At 43.4% G+C, this 14,366-nt stretch overlaps 1 protein-coding gene and 1 non-coding gene across 2 annotated transcripts; one reads left to right on the top strand and one right to left on the bottom strand.

Annotated features, from left to right (window-relative positions):
* The first annotated feature begins 651 nt into the window (after window positions 1–651).
* trnai-aau (transfer RNA isoleucine (anticodon AAU)) lies at window positions 652–725 on the top strand. Its single transcript has one exon. It is a non-coding gene; the product is annotated as a tRNA-Ile (tRNA).
* A 6,757-nt stretch (window positions 726–7,482) lies between these two features.
* Window positions 7,483–11,459, bottom strand: nptx1l (neuronal pentraxin 1 like). Its single transcript, XM_060844794.1, has 5 exons — window positions 11,013–11,459; window positions 10,395–10,605; window positions 9,212–9,456; window positions 8,325–8,504; window positions 7,483–7,704 (listed from the first exon to the last, which is right to left on the bottom strand). Exons 1-5 carry the CDS (start codon window positions 11,457–11,459, stop codon window positions 7,483–7,485), a joined length of 1,305 nt encoding a protein of 434 aa, XP_060700777.1.
* Between the last annotated feature and the right edge of the window lie 2,907 nt (window positions 11,460–14,366).

Below are 14,366 nucleotides of genomic sequence, written 5' to 3'. Positions count from 1 at the left end.
GGGGAAGGCAGCTGAGAGTGAATAGATGAATCTTGGGGTGAAGGAAAGGAGGGTGGGGTAGGTAGGTGGGATGGAAGATGGACAGGGGGATAGGTGAAGAGGGCGGTGCTGAGTTGGAAGTTGGATAAGGTGGGGGGAGGGGAAATGAGGAAACTGGTGAAAAATCCACATTGATCCCATGTTGTTTGGGGAGAAAACCGTTTAGCCAATGAGTGAAGAGTAACAGGATTGTCTGGCCGTGTGCAAGGTTTAATTTCTCTGTTTAATCCCCACTCCAAGGCCCTCCTTGTAATCAGGTCGGGGAATATCCTGAATAACTTTGGGTTCACCAACTTTAAACCTCAACTCTCCTGCAGAGAGTGGGGCGGCAGGTTGAGCTGCTGCTGGTTCGGAGCGGACAAAAGGGACTGAATGGTCACCTTCTGTGCTGTAGCACTGACACACAAACGCTGAGCAGCCTCTCGGGACCCCCCCTTTCTGGTGGTGAGACTGAGAGGTATATTTTGAGGAGGGAGGGTCCGGCCACATTTTCTTCCCTGTTACAGTTAGTGCAGAGTCAAGTAGCGACAAGTTATCCTGGAATGAGGAACTTTCTTTTTGTTGGCGCTGACAACTCTGGAGAGTTGTTACTCGGTACTGCAGTTTAAGCATGGCCGGTTAGCTCAGTTGGTTAGAGCGTGGTGCTAATAACGCCAAGGTCGCGGGTTCGATCCCCGTACGGGCCAGAGTCAAGTTTTGCAACTTCAACATAACCCATCGTAAGATTATAATACTATTTACCAATCACACATTACCACAATGTCTGTATTTCAAAAGTGCTTCATAATTTTAACATGCTTTGGGGCTTCCCGAACGTAAATGTCGCTGAATTAAAAGCAAGCCTTTGTTTACTCATGACTAACATTGTTAATAATTGACAAAACAGACCGGAGACGCTCATCAGCAGTTTCATTGCAATCTCCGAAGATAGTAAACAAGAACACATAACCGCGGCGAGATCAGAAACTCTAGATCAGTTCATTATCCGGAATCACAGTCCAGCTCTCCTGAAACTGGGTAGAGTGAAATTTAAAGTGCTTCTTTCTCTGTTTAACTTCTGTACATATGCCAAATATCAGCCGTTTTGAGTTTGGTATTCCAGAACATTAAGTTTTGCCTCAAAAAAAACTTAATTATGAAGTTTTGATCCTAGCATCGGGTGATTTCTTATTAAAAACAGAAACCTCTGCGGATGCTGTGAATCAGAGAATAAATAAAAATTGCTGGAAAAGCTCACCAGGTCTGGCAGCGGCTGAGGGGAGAAATCAAAGTGAAGAGGGGTCACTCGACCCGAAACGTTAACTCTGATTTCTCTCACCAGGGATGCTGCCAGACCTGCTGAGCTTTGCCAGCAATTTTTACTTTAGTCTCAAATGATTTCAGAGTAGGTCTTGCAGCGGTTTGACGTTTGATGTTTGGGTATGTGTGAAAAGACCCCAGCACTCATCGAGTTTGAATAATGTTGCTGTGAACGTGATTCCTCGGGCGATTTATAGCATTGTGGTCCAGGCTTGTTTCACATTCATTTTAATGAATTCTCTTGTTCTAAAGTTCCTTGTTCAAGACCCATCATTTGAAGTTCCCATCATGTTAATTTCCTGATTTGAGGCAAGATTAACATTTTTGCTAAGCAAACCAATTAAGGGATATGGGCGACAGATTAGCCATGGTCTCATTGAATGGCAGAATAGGCTGGAGATTCATAGAGTCTTAAAGATGTATATCACAGAAACAGACTCTTTGGTCCAACTCCCATGCTGACCAGATATCCTAACCTAATCTAGTCCCATTTGCCAGCATTCGGCTCATATCCCTCTAAACCCTTCCTATTCATGTCCAGATGCATCTAAATGCCTTTGAAATGATGTGATTGTACCAGCCTTCACCACTTCATCTGGCAGCTTGTTCCAGACATGCACCACCCTCTGCATGAAAAAGTTGCCCATTTGGTCTCTTTCAAATCTTTCCCCCCTTACCCTAAACCTATGCCCTCTAGTTGTGGACTCACCCACTGCAGGGAAAAGACCTTGTCTATTTACCCTATCCATGTCACTCATGATTTTATAAACCTCTATAAGGTCACCCCTCAGCCTCCAACGCTCCAGGGAAAACAGCCCCAGCCTATTCAACCCCTCCCTATAGCTCAAATTCTCCAACCCTGGCAACATCCTTGTAAATCTTTTCCGAACCCTTTCAACTTTCACAACATCCTTTCGATAGATTAGATTAGATTACTTACAGAGTGGAAACAGGCCCTTAGGCCCAACAAGTCCACACCAACCCGCCAAAGCGCAACCCACCCATTCCCCTACATTTACCCCTTTACCTAACACTACGGGCAATTTTAGCATGGCCAATTCACCGTGGGAGGAAACCGGAGCCACCCAGAGGAAACCCATGCAGACACGGGGAGAATGTGCAAACTCCGCACACTGCCCACACAGTCGCCTGAGTCAGGAATTGAACCGGGGTCTCAGGCGCTGTGAGGCAGTAGTGCTAACCACTGTGCCACCCAAGTTGGATGAGCTACTCCAATTCCTATATTCCCAGCTGATCCCCACATGATCTAACAGTGAGGATTAGCATCAGGCCATGTTTGTGACTGCAACAATCTGATGGATAGGTGAGGAAGAATCACTGGAGCATTAAATATTAAATCTGATTTCTCTCCAAAGATGCTGCCAGACCTGCTGAGCTTGTCCAGTGATTTCTGTTTTTGTTTCTGATTTCCAACACCAGCAATTTGTTTGGTTTTTATTCGTCGGCCTAAGGTTCTGGTATGGGCTTTGCATGAACTATAAATTGCAGTGGATATTATTCAAACTGAGTTTGGTAGTACATAAATTGGAACATATTTCACAAATATTTCAGTGCAGTAATGCCGGCTGTAATGCTACCTTCACTTGTTCTAAAATATGAATGTTAGTTTAATTTGAGTGTCTGTCTCTGATATGAATAAAATAAGCTTCCAGACAGATTGTTCACTTAACAGAAATTAATACAATGCATGTGTAACACAGAAACAGGCAAGATTTTGACTGATGTTTGCAATATTCCTCCAATGTAGGTCAGAACGTCAGTGGTTACACCCTTTAGTTGCAGCACATTAGACACTAAACTGTAAACAAATCAATTTGATATAAGAGTAATAAAATATTTTGGGTACCGTAGGGAGCATCTAATTGTTCTGCAATTCCCTCTGCAAATTGTAGAGTCTATTGTAAAATGTAAACAAGGGACCTCACAGAAACTTATAAAATTCTGACAGGATTTGGCAGGATCAGTGTACAAAGGATGTTCCCAATAGCCTGGGAGTCAAGAACCAGGGGTCACAGTTTAAGGATAAAAGGATTTAAGATTAAAATGAGGAAAAATGTCTTCACCCGCAGAGTGATGAGCCTGAGGAATTCTCTCTCCTAAAACGTGGTTGAGGCCAAAACATTGAATGGTTCCAAGAAGGAGTTAGATATGATTCTTCTAACTAAGCAGTTCAAAGGTTATGGGGTGAAAGCAGGAACAGGGGTCTAAGGTAAGTGATCAGCTATGATCATATTCAATAGAGACAAAAAAAAACTACTGATGCTAGAATCCAAAGTAGACACGCAGGAGGCTGGAAAAACACAAGTCAGGCAGCATCAGGAGGTGGAGAGTTGGATGTTTCGGGTGTAATCCTTTTTCAGGACTTGAGCCCTGAAGAAAAATGATCATATTGAATGGCAGAGCAATTTCTTGCTGATAAAATATTTTTTCAGGGGGTGTTCTCAATGAATTTTGGAAATTATGAGCTAAAATCATTGTCTTCTCTTGATGATCATTCACAAATTGTGTAACTGCTATCAGCTAGCTTTATGATGGTTTTTACAACACAATGCAATGTAATGGATCCTGAAACCAGTTGCTAATGTTTCATTAATGTTGAATTTACAATTCCATTCTAACAAGAATGAGTCAAACTTAGATAAATATGTATTGACTGAATGACCTGCTTCCACTTTCTATAAAGGGATTCTATAAAGAGATCATTTGGCCCATTGACCCTGTACTGGCTCTTTCCAAAAGCATTCCAATTTGTTGCTTCCTCAATCATTCCCTCATATGCCTTCAATCCAGTTTTCCTGCTGTATTCACATAACTGCAAGCCCTCATCGTGGAATTATTCCAGGAAATTTCATCTGTATCCTTTCAAAGCCTTTACATCCTTTCCTGAATTGGACTCAAATAGCATATCTACTCTACCAATAAAGCATGAGGTCCCATTTATTTTATTAACTTGTATCAATCCATCTTGCTGTATTGAAGATGTTTCTAATCAACCAGTTCAGAGATGTTATGGCACACCTCTGGTCTCCGGTTCAGAGGTAGGGACAGTACCACTACACAATTTGAACCCCTATCTACCACATTCAAGTTTAATATTTAATGATGATTAAGCACAATTAAGCCGTGACACAATTTGCCGCAATGGAGAAGATAGATATTTTATAATCAATCTGTTCAGGTGGGATTTGAACCTAGGCTTCTGGGGCAGGTGGGATTTGAACCTAGGCTTCTGGGGCAGGTGGGATTTGAACCTAGGCTTCGTTACTCAGAGGAAAGGACACTACCACATGAGGGTCCACCAATATATTCAAATTTTTATTGTTTTTTTATTTACTTTCTCATCAAGCTGTTCAGAGACGTTATTGCACACCTCTGGAGCAGATGGGACTTGAATCCAGTCCAGGAGTAGAGACACTACCACAAGAGGGCCGACCTACCAGATTAAAAGATTTGTACACCAGTAGCTTTTAGGTGCTCCATCTTGCACAATTTTAAAGTTGTGCCACTCAGCTTATCCTTTTTCATTCTGCGCATGAAAATTTATCACCTCACAATTCTACCCATTTATTTTCATCTGTCATGTGTCCATCTATTTCACTATCCCATTTCTATCCGTGAGAAGTCCATTTTCATCTTCCTCCCTGTTTATACCTTTGGTGTAGTCTACAAATCTAAAAAACTTGCCCTGCATCCCCTGATCAGGCTCATAAATGAACACAGAAATGACAGTAGGCCTAGTACGAGCCTTTGTGGAATTAATGTTTACTTTAATTTTGAGGGACTATCTTTCAAAAAAAAACTCAGGAACTGATTAACACTTGGTGTCTCATTTATTGCCATATACGTGGACTAAATGATCACCTCTCAGTCTCCCATTGGATGGAGTATCATGTTGTAAATGAGGTGGAGCAGATATTTCTAAATGAACCTGTTCAGAGGTGTTATTACACACACTTGGAATTAAGTCAAACTTCAACTTAGCCTCCTAGCTGAAAAGTGGGGATATTACCATTACCACCACAAGGGCCTACATCTGGTTGCTGTGTCATGCACCAATTAGTGAATGTAATGGGCTTCTAACCAATTATCAATCTGTATTTTTTGGAAACCTTGGCTGCTAAATTATACTAAGTTTCCTGAAGAAGGGCTTATGCCCGAAACGTCGAATCTCCTGTTCCTTGGATGCTGCCTGACCTGCTGCGCTTTTCCAGCAACACATTTTCAGCTCTGATCTCCAGCATCTGCAGTCCTCACTTTCTCCTGCTAAATTATACCCACATTTTAATTATTAAGACAGGTCAGAGCAAAACTAATTGTGAAATATGATGAAGTATATGCACTTGTACATGTACATATTTACATATGCACTTTACATATCAAGTTTGTTCAAAATAATTCCAGTATGGGTAAAGGTTTGACTTATTCTCCAGAAGTTGCTGTTCTAGGTCAATGGCTGTCTTCTCCCATGGTTAACATTGAAGACTTGGCTTTTTGCACATGTAATAAACAGTTAACTCCTACTAATGTTCTGAGATCATGTGTTTGTCATCAGCAGAACTATAATCAAGTTCTTCTGTCGATACACTTTTTAAAAGCTTGTGTTTAGAGGAATTTTTCTTTTGCCCAAAGTCAACATGATTATCATTCCTGTTCAAGGCTCAAAACATCATGGTGAATAATAAGGGTTGTCATCGAAACAACCCTTTGTCTTGATTTGGTCCGTGACAATTGACTGTTATTCCAGCTTCCTGGGAAAGTGTGAACAATGCATGGTACAGGTCATAGATGGTTGTGCATGAAATTGTGTAGCACTTCATAGGGTTCTTGTGATGCAGTGGTAGTATCCCCACCTCTGAGTCAGAAGGCCCAGATTTGGGTTCCAGTGGTCTCAGGTTCATTAGAAAATAACGAGACGTTCTTCACTCAGGGCTGAAATACAGCGGTTCAATCTGCCTGGCATTCTTATAATCCTGCAGCACAGGAAAACTTATTGGTGATTACTTTGTCACAGAATAAAAACGAGCCTGGTTGATGCCAGTGATCTTTCTGTTTCTTTATTGTGTAAAAATAAAATTGACAGTACATGTCACATTTGCATTAAATGAAAAAGCATTCATGACATAAAAACATAGCGCTTTTTTTAAGAAATGGTTGTCTAATGTAGTGTCTAATCATTACGTTATCCAGAAATTAGATTTACCGACAGTATGGGGAATCTTGATTCGGAATATTTACAACTTTGGTTTGAACGTGAAAGTGTGTGGTACATATAACTTTCTCATATTGTACAATATTTACATCTATAAATAATTCATTTTACTTGCCAGTGTCTGGCCAAAAACAATATTTTATATCTTCTAAATAATTTGGGGGAAAAATCCTCACTCAGGCATCAAATTTAATAAAAATGTTCGTACGTTTGCAAAATTTCCTTTTTTAAATAGAAAAAATAATCCTTTTTCACTAGAGGGCGCGAAATTACAATTACTTTTCTCAGTCTGGCAGTCTCCAGTTGGATTAACTGCTGATCAGAATAGATTACAAAATAAACACGCATAAATCGCCATGCCGTAAGCCTGTGATGTGATAATATGGACTTTTAAAAAAGCACCCACGTTATTCTACACCTTCAGTTTACTAGAATGTGTTCAGCATTTTTGTTGCTGTATCTTAGTTAGTACTTGAGTGTAACTTGCAATAGAGCGCACAGTCATAGCAATATTGTTTTAACAAGACATGTTCCAACAACGCAATTATCTCAAATAATAATGTGTTTATTCTGTTTTGTTTTAAGAATATGCAAACGGAAAGGAGAAAAGACTACTTGTTGCATTTTGCACCTGCCAAAGGCACTCAGGCTAATTGGCATCAAGTAAACATACCATCAGACACTTAAAGCTTATGGCTTTCCCAGGGACTGTTGGCTGTCAGTTGAAGGTCGGGAAGAGAGCCCTTTCTTGCTCCCTCGTTATTACGCCTGAGAAGCATGATCCAGTTGTCATGACAAGATATTGTAAATACATTTTTACGAACTTAAGTAACTTTTTTTTTGCAGAAGATTCTTGTATTCCTGAAATACGAAATTTGATTTTGGAGCCGTAAAAGATAAGTCCCACTGGAGGATTAATTAATCTGGCGGCACGCTTCAAATGTCCACTTGGTGGCGCCACCGTAGATGTCAACATTGGCTTCAGTCCATGCAATGACATTGCCCACCAAGGTCTTCGAGCTGCAGTTAGCCAGGCTGTAGACCTCCCCTGGAGTTAGGACTCTATCCCACATGTGAAAGTGGGACATCTCACCCACAAAGGCCTGTGTGGCATCAAAACCACCTCCTAACGTGTCCTAGTTCAGAAGCAGATAAAACAACAATGTCAGTAAATGGAAGCTTACCTCCGCATTTTCTGTACACCTTGCTATTCCATGCAAGAAGCAAGTTGCTGTCCCAGGCTGAGGGTAGTGCTCCCAACCCCAGGTGACAGGTTTCGTTGACTGACCCCAAACACTCTCTTCCATCACCCATTCCACGCCCCCAAACCACATCTCCCTTCAGTTTGTGTGTGTCAGACCCTGAAACGTCTGACAGTGTCTTACAGGGCCCCAAGTGGTTCAAAGGTGTGATGCAGGCAATCTCTCCTATGAACCACCAGGGTTGCTGCAAATCCCTTGCGAGGGGACCCGGCCCCCACGTTGCTGTTGAATTAAAGCACCACTGGTTCCTTTCCACAGTGATGGTGTTTGATACATGTTTGCCAGCGTTGCCAATTTATTAGCTAGTCTCCTGTCTCTTGGAATGCTGCTAACCGCCCTCTGCCACTGGGTTTGCCTTCAAGTTGGATGGCTACTTGGGATAAATTTTCATCAAACGGCGGCGATATGCAGAAACCCAACTGGATGGTCGCTCATTTTACATTGCATTGTACAGCGCTGTTCTTATACTGTTATTTTACAAGTAAGACAACTACCTGTTCCTGGCCCAAAACCATGATCCCACCCGGTTTAATGGGATGCCACGGTGCGAGGTTTTCCCCATTTCCCCTTTTCAGTCCGTCCTGATAGGCTTCCCAAACGCCATCTCTTGTAGACCAAGTCACACAGATGTGATGCCATTTCCCATCATTAATCAGGAAAGGGAGTTTAGCCACCTGAAAAAAAAGGGGGAATTTTAAACATCTTCGCACTCCCATGTCTGCTGTCAGTTGGAAATCGCCCCCCCCCCAAAAAAACTGATTATTCAGGTGGAATATGATGGACTTTATCACCCTGTCCCTTTACATTGGAGGTACACTGCAACAGGGAATATTTACAATGAACTGAATCAAGTTTCATCAGGAGAGCCTTGTATTGGAAGACTTACTGGGAAAAAAAAAGTTCTGTTGATGCTCCATGGTACAGATTATTAGAAATGAAGATAATCAGGTCTGCGTGCATTAATAATCCTTCTGTGATGATGAACAAAAACAGAAATTGCTGGAAAAACTCAGTTCTAAGGAAGGGTCATTGGACCTGAAAGGTTAACTCTGCTTTCTCTCTAGAGATGTGGCCAGACTGGTTGAGTTTTTCCAGCAATTCCTGATTACCATCATGTATCGGGATTTTTTTTTGGATGCTGTATTAACGCTTCATTCTGGACACTTATGTGAGGCGGATGACCACAGGTTGATAGAACCATTCCTTGGAATGGCAGAACAGAATCGCGGGGCCAAATGGCCGGCCTCTCACTTACTGAGGAAGATAGGCCCCTCCACTAAATCACATACCCAAACCCAGAGGAGTTTGCAGGTACTTCCCATTCCTCAGGAGATTTTTGTTTTTGCATTTCTCCCCATGGATGCGGAGGACAGGAGTTTACCTTGTCATTGATCAGAATCTCCATCGGGTTATTGCCCCACTCGATGAGAACCAGCTCGTTAGATTGTCCCGGGACAGCGTAGGAGAAGGGGGTGCCTACCCCGGGAGAGGCGTTGGATTTCAGCCACATACAGACAGTCATGGCGTACATCTCAGGCAAACTTGTCTTCACCTTGGCGTACATGTAGTTGGTCCTTAAAGGGAACGTGATCTGGAATTTATCTGTCGGTCTTGAATTTCTCTGTCCTGTAAAAGGTCAAGAGAAAGAGAGAGAGAGGGGGGGGGGATATTGACTGCAGGCTGCACGGTTTCGATAGGGCTGCCTTAATGGGAGTGATCGCGCTGTGAAAACCGAGCTATCAGAAGCTGTGCGGTGTGGTTGGAGTGCATTGCTCTGATGCTGAATCACCATCAGGTCTTATATAACAGCCAGCCCGGATTAATCCCCCATCAACACATCCCACAGTATAATCCCAGTCATGTGAGCGGCGTCCTGGGACATCTTTGATTCCATTCCATTGAAGATCGCTGCGCAATCCATAATGCAGCAGCACACACACACACACACACAGGGAGAGGGAGAGGGAGGGAGAGGGAGGGAGGCGGTCTCTGCTCCCGGCCATCCGGATGAAGTTTTATGAACCAGATTGCTTACTGTGCCAGAATACTGCCGTAATGCGCCTGTGGTTCAGTCAAGAGCCGGCACTGAGAGCTGCTGTGCGCCCCTCATTCCTCCCCATTACTGCGGCCAACCGGCTCAATATGCTCAGGACCAGGAGGGTTTTGGAGGAAGGGGGAGGGGGACGGGTAATTGCTGATTTTTTAGTTTGCACAGCCATTACCCACGAGCTACATTTTATGAAGCTTTAATCTTTATACAATTGGAGCGCATTCTAACTGACTTGGGGGATTGGATGGAGATTCCCAGGGTTAGGATTTCACCCACTGCCATGTCCCCCACTTGCCCCATATGTTCAGCTCCCTCAGCCCTGTCCTCCAACCGATCATCCGGATTCATTTCCCTAACCCAGCCTAAAGCACGTCAAATCTCATAGTGCCATCGATTCTAAAATATCATAGAATTCAAACTTAGTTTTATTGCTCAGTCCAAGAGCTAACTCCGTCCGTTGTATCGAGGGGACGGGTCAGTATATGAACCCAGAGCTTTCTGAACAGTAACCTACCTTTCTCCAAGTCACTGATCCTCTGGTGGAGAGAGTTGAGGGCATTTTCAATTTTGCCCCGGTTTTCCGTCGTGTCGTTTCGCACCGCGTTTTTGGTCTCCTCCAAGCTGTTGACTCTGGACAGAACCTGTTTCTCCAGATGGTCGATTTTGTTCTGCAGGAGATCTTTCAAGCTATTTGTCTGAACGGAAACATTGGCTCGGTTGTACTGCTGTGGCCGTTACCGAGAAACACACACACATACACACACACACCAACAGAAACAGAAACAGAGGCAACACACAAAGATGTGAGGAGTTTGTCAGGAAGAGAAGCCCGAACGCGAACCACACTGTGTAGGCAGCGCCGACCCTCACTTAACAACACAGCCAAGACGGGCCGAGTGTCCTCATTCTAGCCTCGCTCATGTCGACACACAAGGTTAAAATCAGCTCGAACTTCCTTTGCCTGTAACTTGGACAAACATTTGTATCTATTTACTACGGGGTTGGGGGGTCTCGAATCGATTCCAATCGGTCATTGTATCAATGGTCGATTGTGTCGTCTCAATATATATATTTTTTAAAATCTAATCTAGATTAGACGACATTGAGAAGTTTAACTTCTCTTCATATTTACCTCCAAATTCTCCAGGCGTGTTTTGAGTGATTGTAAAGTTTGTCCAAGTTGATTTAATGTATCCGCTTGAGCTAGAGAGAGATCTCCCATGGGATTTCTACTCTTTCCTGACTGCTTAATGCGGAATGGCTGTCCGGACAGTTCACTCACCGAGGGCTCAGACCCACTCTGAATCTCACATCTGCTGAGCTTGGCGGTCAGTTCCCTGATGGTCTCCTTCTGATTTATAATCGTCTCTTTCTGTTGCAGTATGGTCTCCCGGAGCTGAAGGATAGTGCCCTTGATGTCTTCCACCGGCCCACTGTTCTGCATGGGGGCAGAGCACATGGGGTCCATGTCCAAGGGGATTGAGGTGCAGATGAACCGCGTCTGGGCGAAATCTTGAGCCGCCGCTCCAGCCACCAGGAAGGAGAGGGCGAACAACCTGGCGAGGGCTCCGCGGGACATGGTTTCGGAGAGCGGCGTGCGGGGCGGGGGAAGGACCGTGAGCGGTTTCAGCACCGCGGAGCTGTCCAGGCAGACTGAGGCTCTGCACAGCGCACCACGCACCTTTTATAGCCCCTCACAGGGCCACGTCAGGAAGGGGTGGAATCCCAGTTTAATTGCTCCATTTCTTGCCTTGTGACCACGTCAAATCGAGCTGACATTTAACATCTCTTAACGGTTGCTTGGATCCCAGTGAGCAGGAAGAGAAAGCGAGAGGGAGTGTGTGTGTAAGGGGATGGTTCTGCGTGCGAGTGTCTTCGGGGAGAGGAACTTACAGGCAATCCCCGAACATTTTGAAGTGGAGCTGTTTAAATATTTCATACCCAGGCCGCCTTCACTTGGCGGTGGGCTTCAAGCTTTTCCACATTTAAGTTCGTCAGGATTACTGGTTTACGTCAACATCGAATTCTTAAGGAGGAAGCTGTTGCATTTTTAAAGATCTGCACATATTAATAACACCGTTCCATTACCATCCCTGCCCAGCCAGGATCTCGCCAGGCTGCAGGAATATCGGTAATCTCTTTCAAAAATTGTCTCCATCAAACTGCCCTGTCACCGAGCTTGCTTAGAGGAAAACTTTTAGATAGCTCTCATCTGCTACTTTATTACTCTGCCCTTTTCCGCTCAAAGGACCAGTGTCGAACTGAAGGTCACTTTATGATTTAAAAAATAATTCGTAGACCAGATCTAAACAAATAAGATAAACTGATTAAAATGGTTGATTTGGAATAAGCTGCAACCTTTCAATAAAGACACACAGTGTACATAGAAAACATCGAATTTCTTTACTATTCATTGTGGTTTAGAAATAAATGTCTGAAAATATTAAGCCAAACAACAAATGTTCACCAGTTTAAATAATGTAGACTGAAGTGGTTGTATGGCTCTATACACACCCAACCCTACCCCGCCAGCCCAACTCTAGCAAGGATTCCCACTTCCCCAGCCTGAAAACGCCGCCAGACAAAAGGCTGTGCCTAATGGGTTTGCGGTGCTCTGCTTCCAACATACAGAATTAATGTGTTGTCATTTCCCCTTCTCCTGATGAATATTTATAACAACTGCCAGGGGGCGGGAGGTGGGGTAGCCCAGCGAAGTCATCACGTGCCTTCTGTTGACTGTAGTTGCTTCCCGGAACACACACACGCACACACAATCACATGGACAAACCCTCCACAGTTAAAAATCACACAACACCAGGTTATACTCCAATAGGTTTGGGAGCAGCCTTCCTAAAGCTAGTGCTTCCAAATAAAGCTGTTGGACTGCAACATGGGGTTGTGTGATTTTTAACTTTGTCCACCCCAATCCAACACCGGCACCTCCACATCAAGGATACCCTACACAGGCACACAATCACACAGTTACAGAGTACACTCATCCTGTACAGTACACAGATATACACACAGGCACACAATCACACAGTTACAGAGTACACTCACCCAGTACAGTACACAGATATACACACAGGCACACAATCACACTGTTACAGAGTACACTCATCCTGTACAGTACACAGATATACACACACGCACACAATCACGCACTTACAGAGTACATTCATCCAGTATAGTACACAGATATGTACACAGGCACACAATCACACAGTTACAGAGTACACTCATCCTGTACAGTACACAGATATACACACAGGCACACAATCACACTGTTACAGAGTACACTCATCCTGTACAGTACACAGATATGTACACAGGCACACAATCACGCACTTACAGAGTACATTCATCCAGTATAGTACACAGATATGTACACAGGCACACAATCACACAGTTACAGAGTACACTCATCCTGTACAGTACAGATATACACACAGGCACACAATCACACAGTTACAGAGTACACTCATCCAGTACAGTACACAGATATACACACAGGCACACAATCACACAGTTACAGAGTACACTCATCCTGTACAGTACAGATATACACACAGGCACACAATCACACAGTTACAGAGTACACTCATCCTGTACAGTACACAGATATACACACAGGCACACAATCACACAGTTACAGAGTACACTCATCCTGTACAGTACACAGATATACACACAGGCACACAATCACGCACTTACAGAGTACATTCATCCAGTATAGTACACAGATATGTACACAGAGACACAATTACATATAAACAGAGTACACTCATCCTGTTCAGTACACAGATATATACACAGACACATACACATAGTACACTCATTTTGCACAGTACATAAGTATACACACAGGCACACACTCATTCAGTATATTACACAGATACACACACAGATACACAATCATACATATATATACATACATATGTCTGTGCACTTTATCCAGTAAAGTGCACAGACATATACGCAGACATACAAACACACGCACATGCAGTATATCCCCTCATCCAGTACAGTACAAATATACACACAACCATGTAGAACATAGACCATTACAGCGCAGTACTGGTCCTTTGGCCCTTGATGTTGTGCTGACCTGTGAAACCAATCAGACGCGCATCTAACCTACGCTATTCCATTTTCTTCAATATTTCTATCTAATGGCCATTTAAATGCCCTCAAAATTGATGAATCTACTACTGTTGCAGGTGTATATTCCACGCCCCTACTACTCTCGGAGTAAAGAAACTACCTCTGACATCTGTCATATATCTATCACCCCTCAATTTAAAGCTATGCTCCCTCGTGCTAGCCATCACCATCCAGGTAAAAAGGCTCTCACTGTCCACCCATCTAATCCTCTATCTGATATGTTCCAATTAAGTCACCTCTCAAGCTTTTTCTCTCTAACATGTACACACAATACACAGTCATATGTACATACAGTACACACACTCATCCAGCATTTAGGTAT

Source organism: Hemiscyllium ocellatum, chromosome 25, assembly GCF_020745735.1.
Source record: "Hemiscyllium ocellatum isolate sHemOce1 chromosome 25, sHemOce1.pat.X.cur, whole genome shotgun sequence".
Classification (NCBI taxonomy): Eukaryota; Metazoa; Chordata; class Chondrichthyes; order Orectolobiformes; family Hemiscylliidae; genus Hemiscyllium; species Hemiscyllium ocellatum.
Note: the sequence above shows the minus strand (reverse complement) of the source record. Positions and strands in the feature narration are given on the sequence as shown.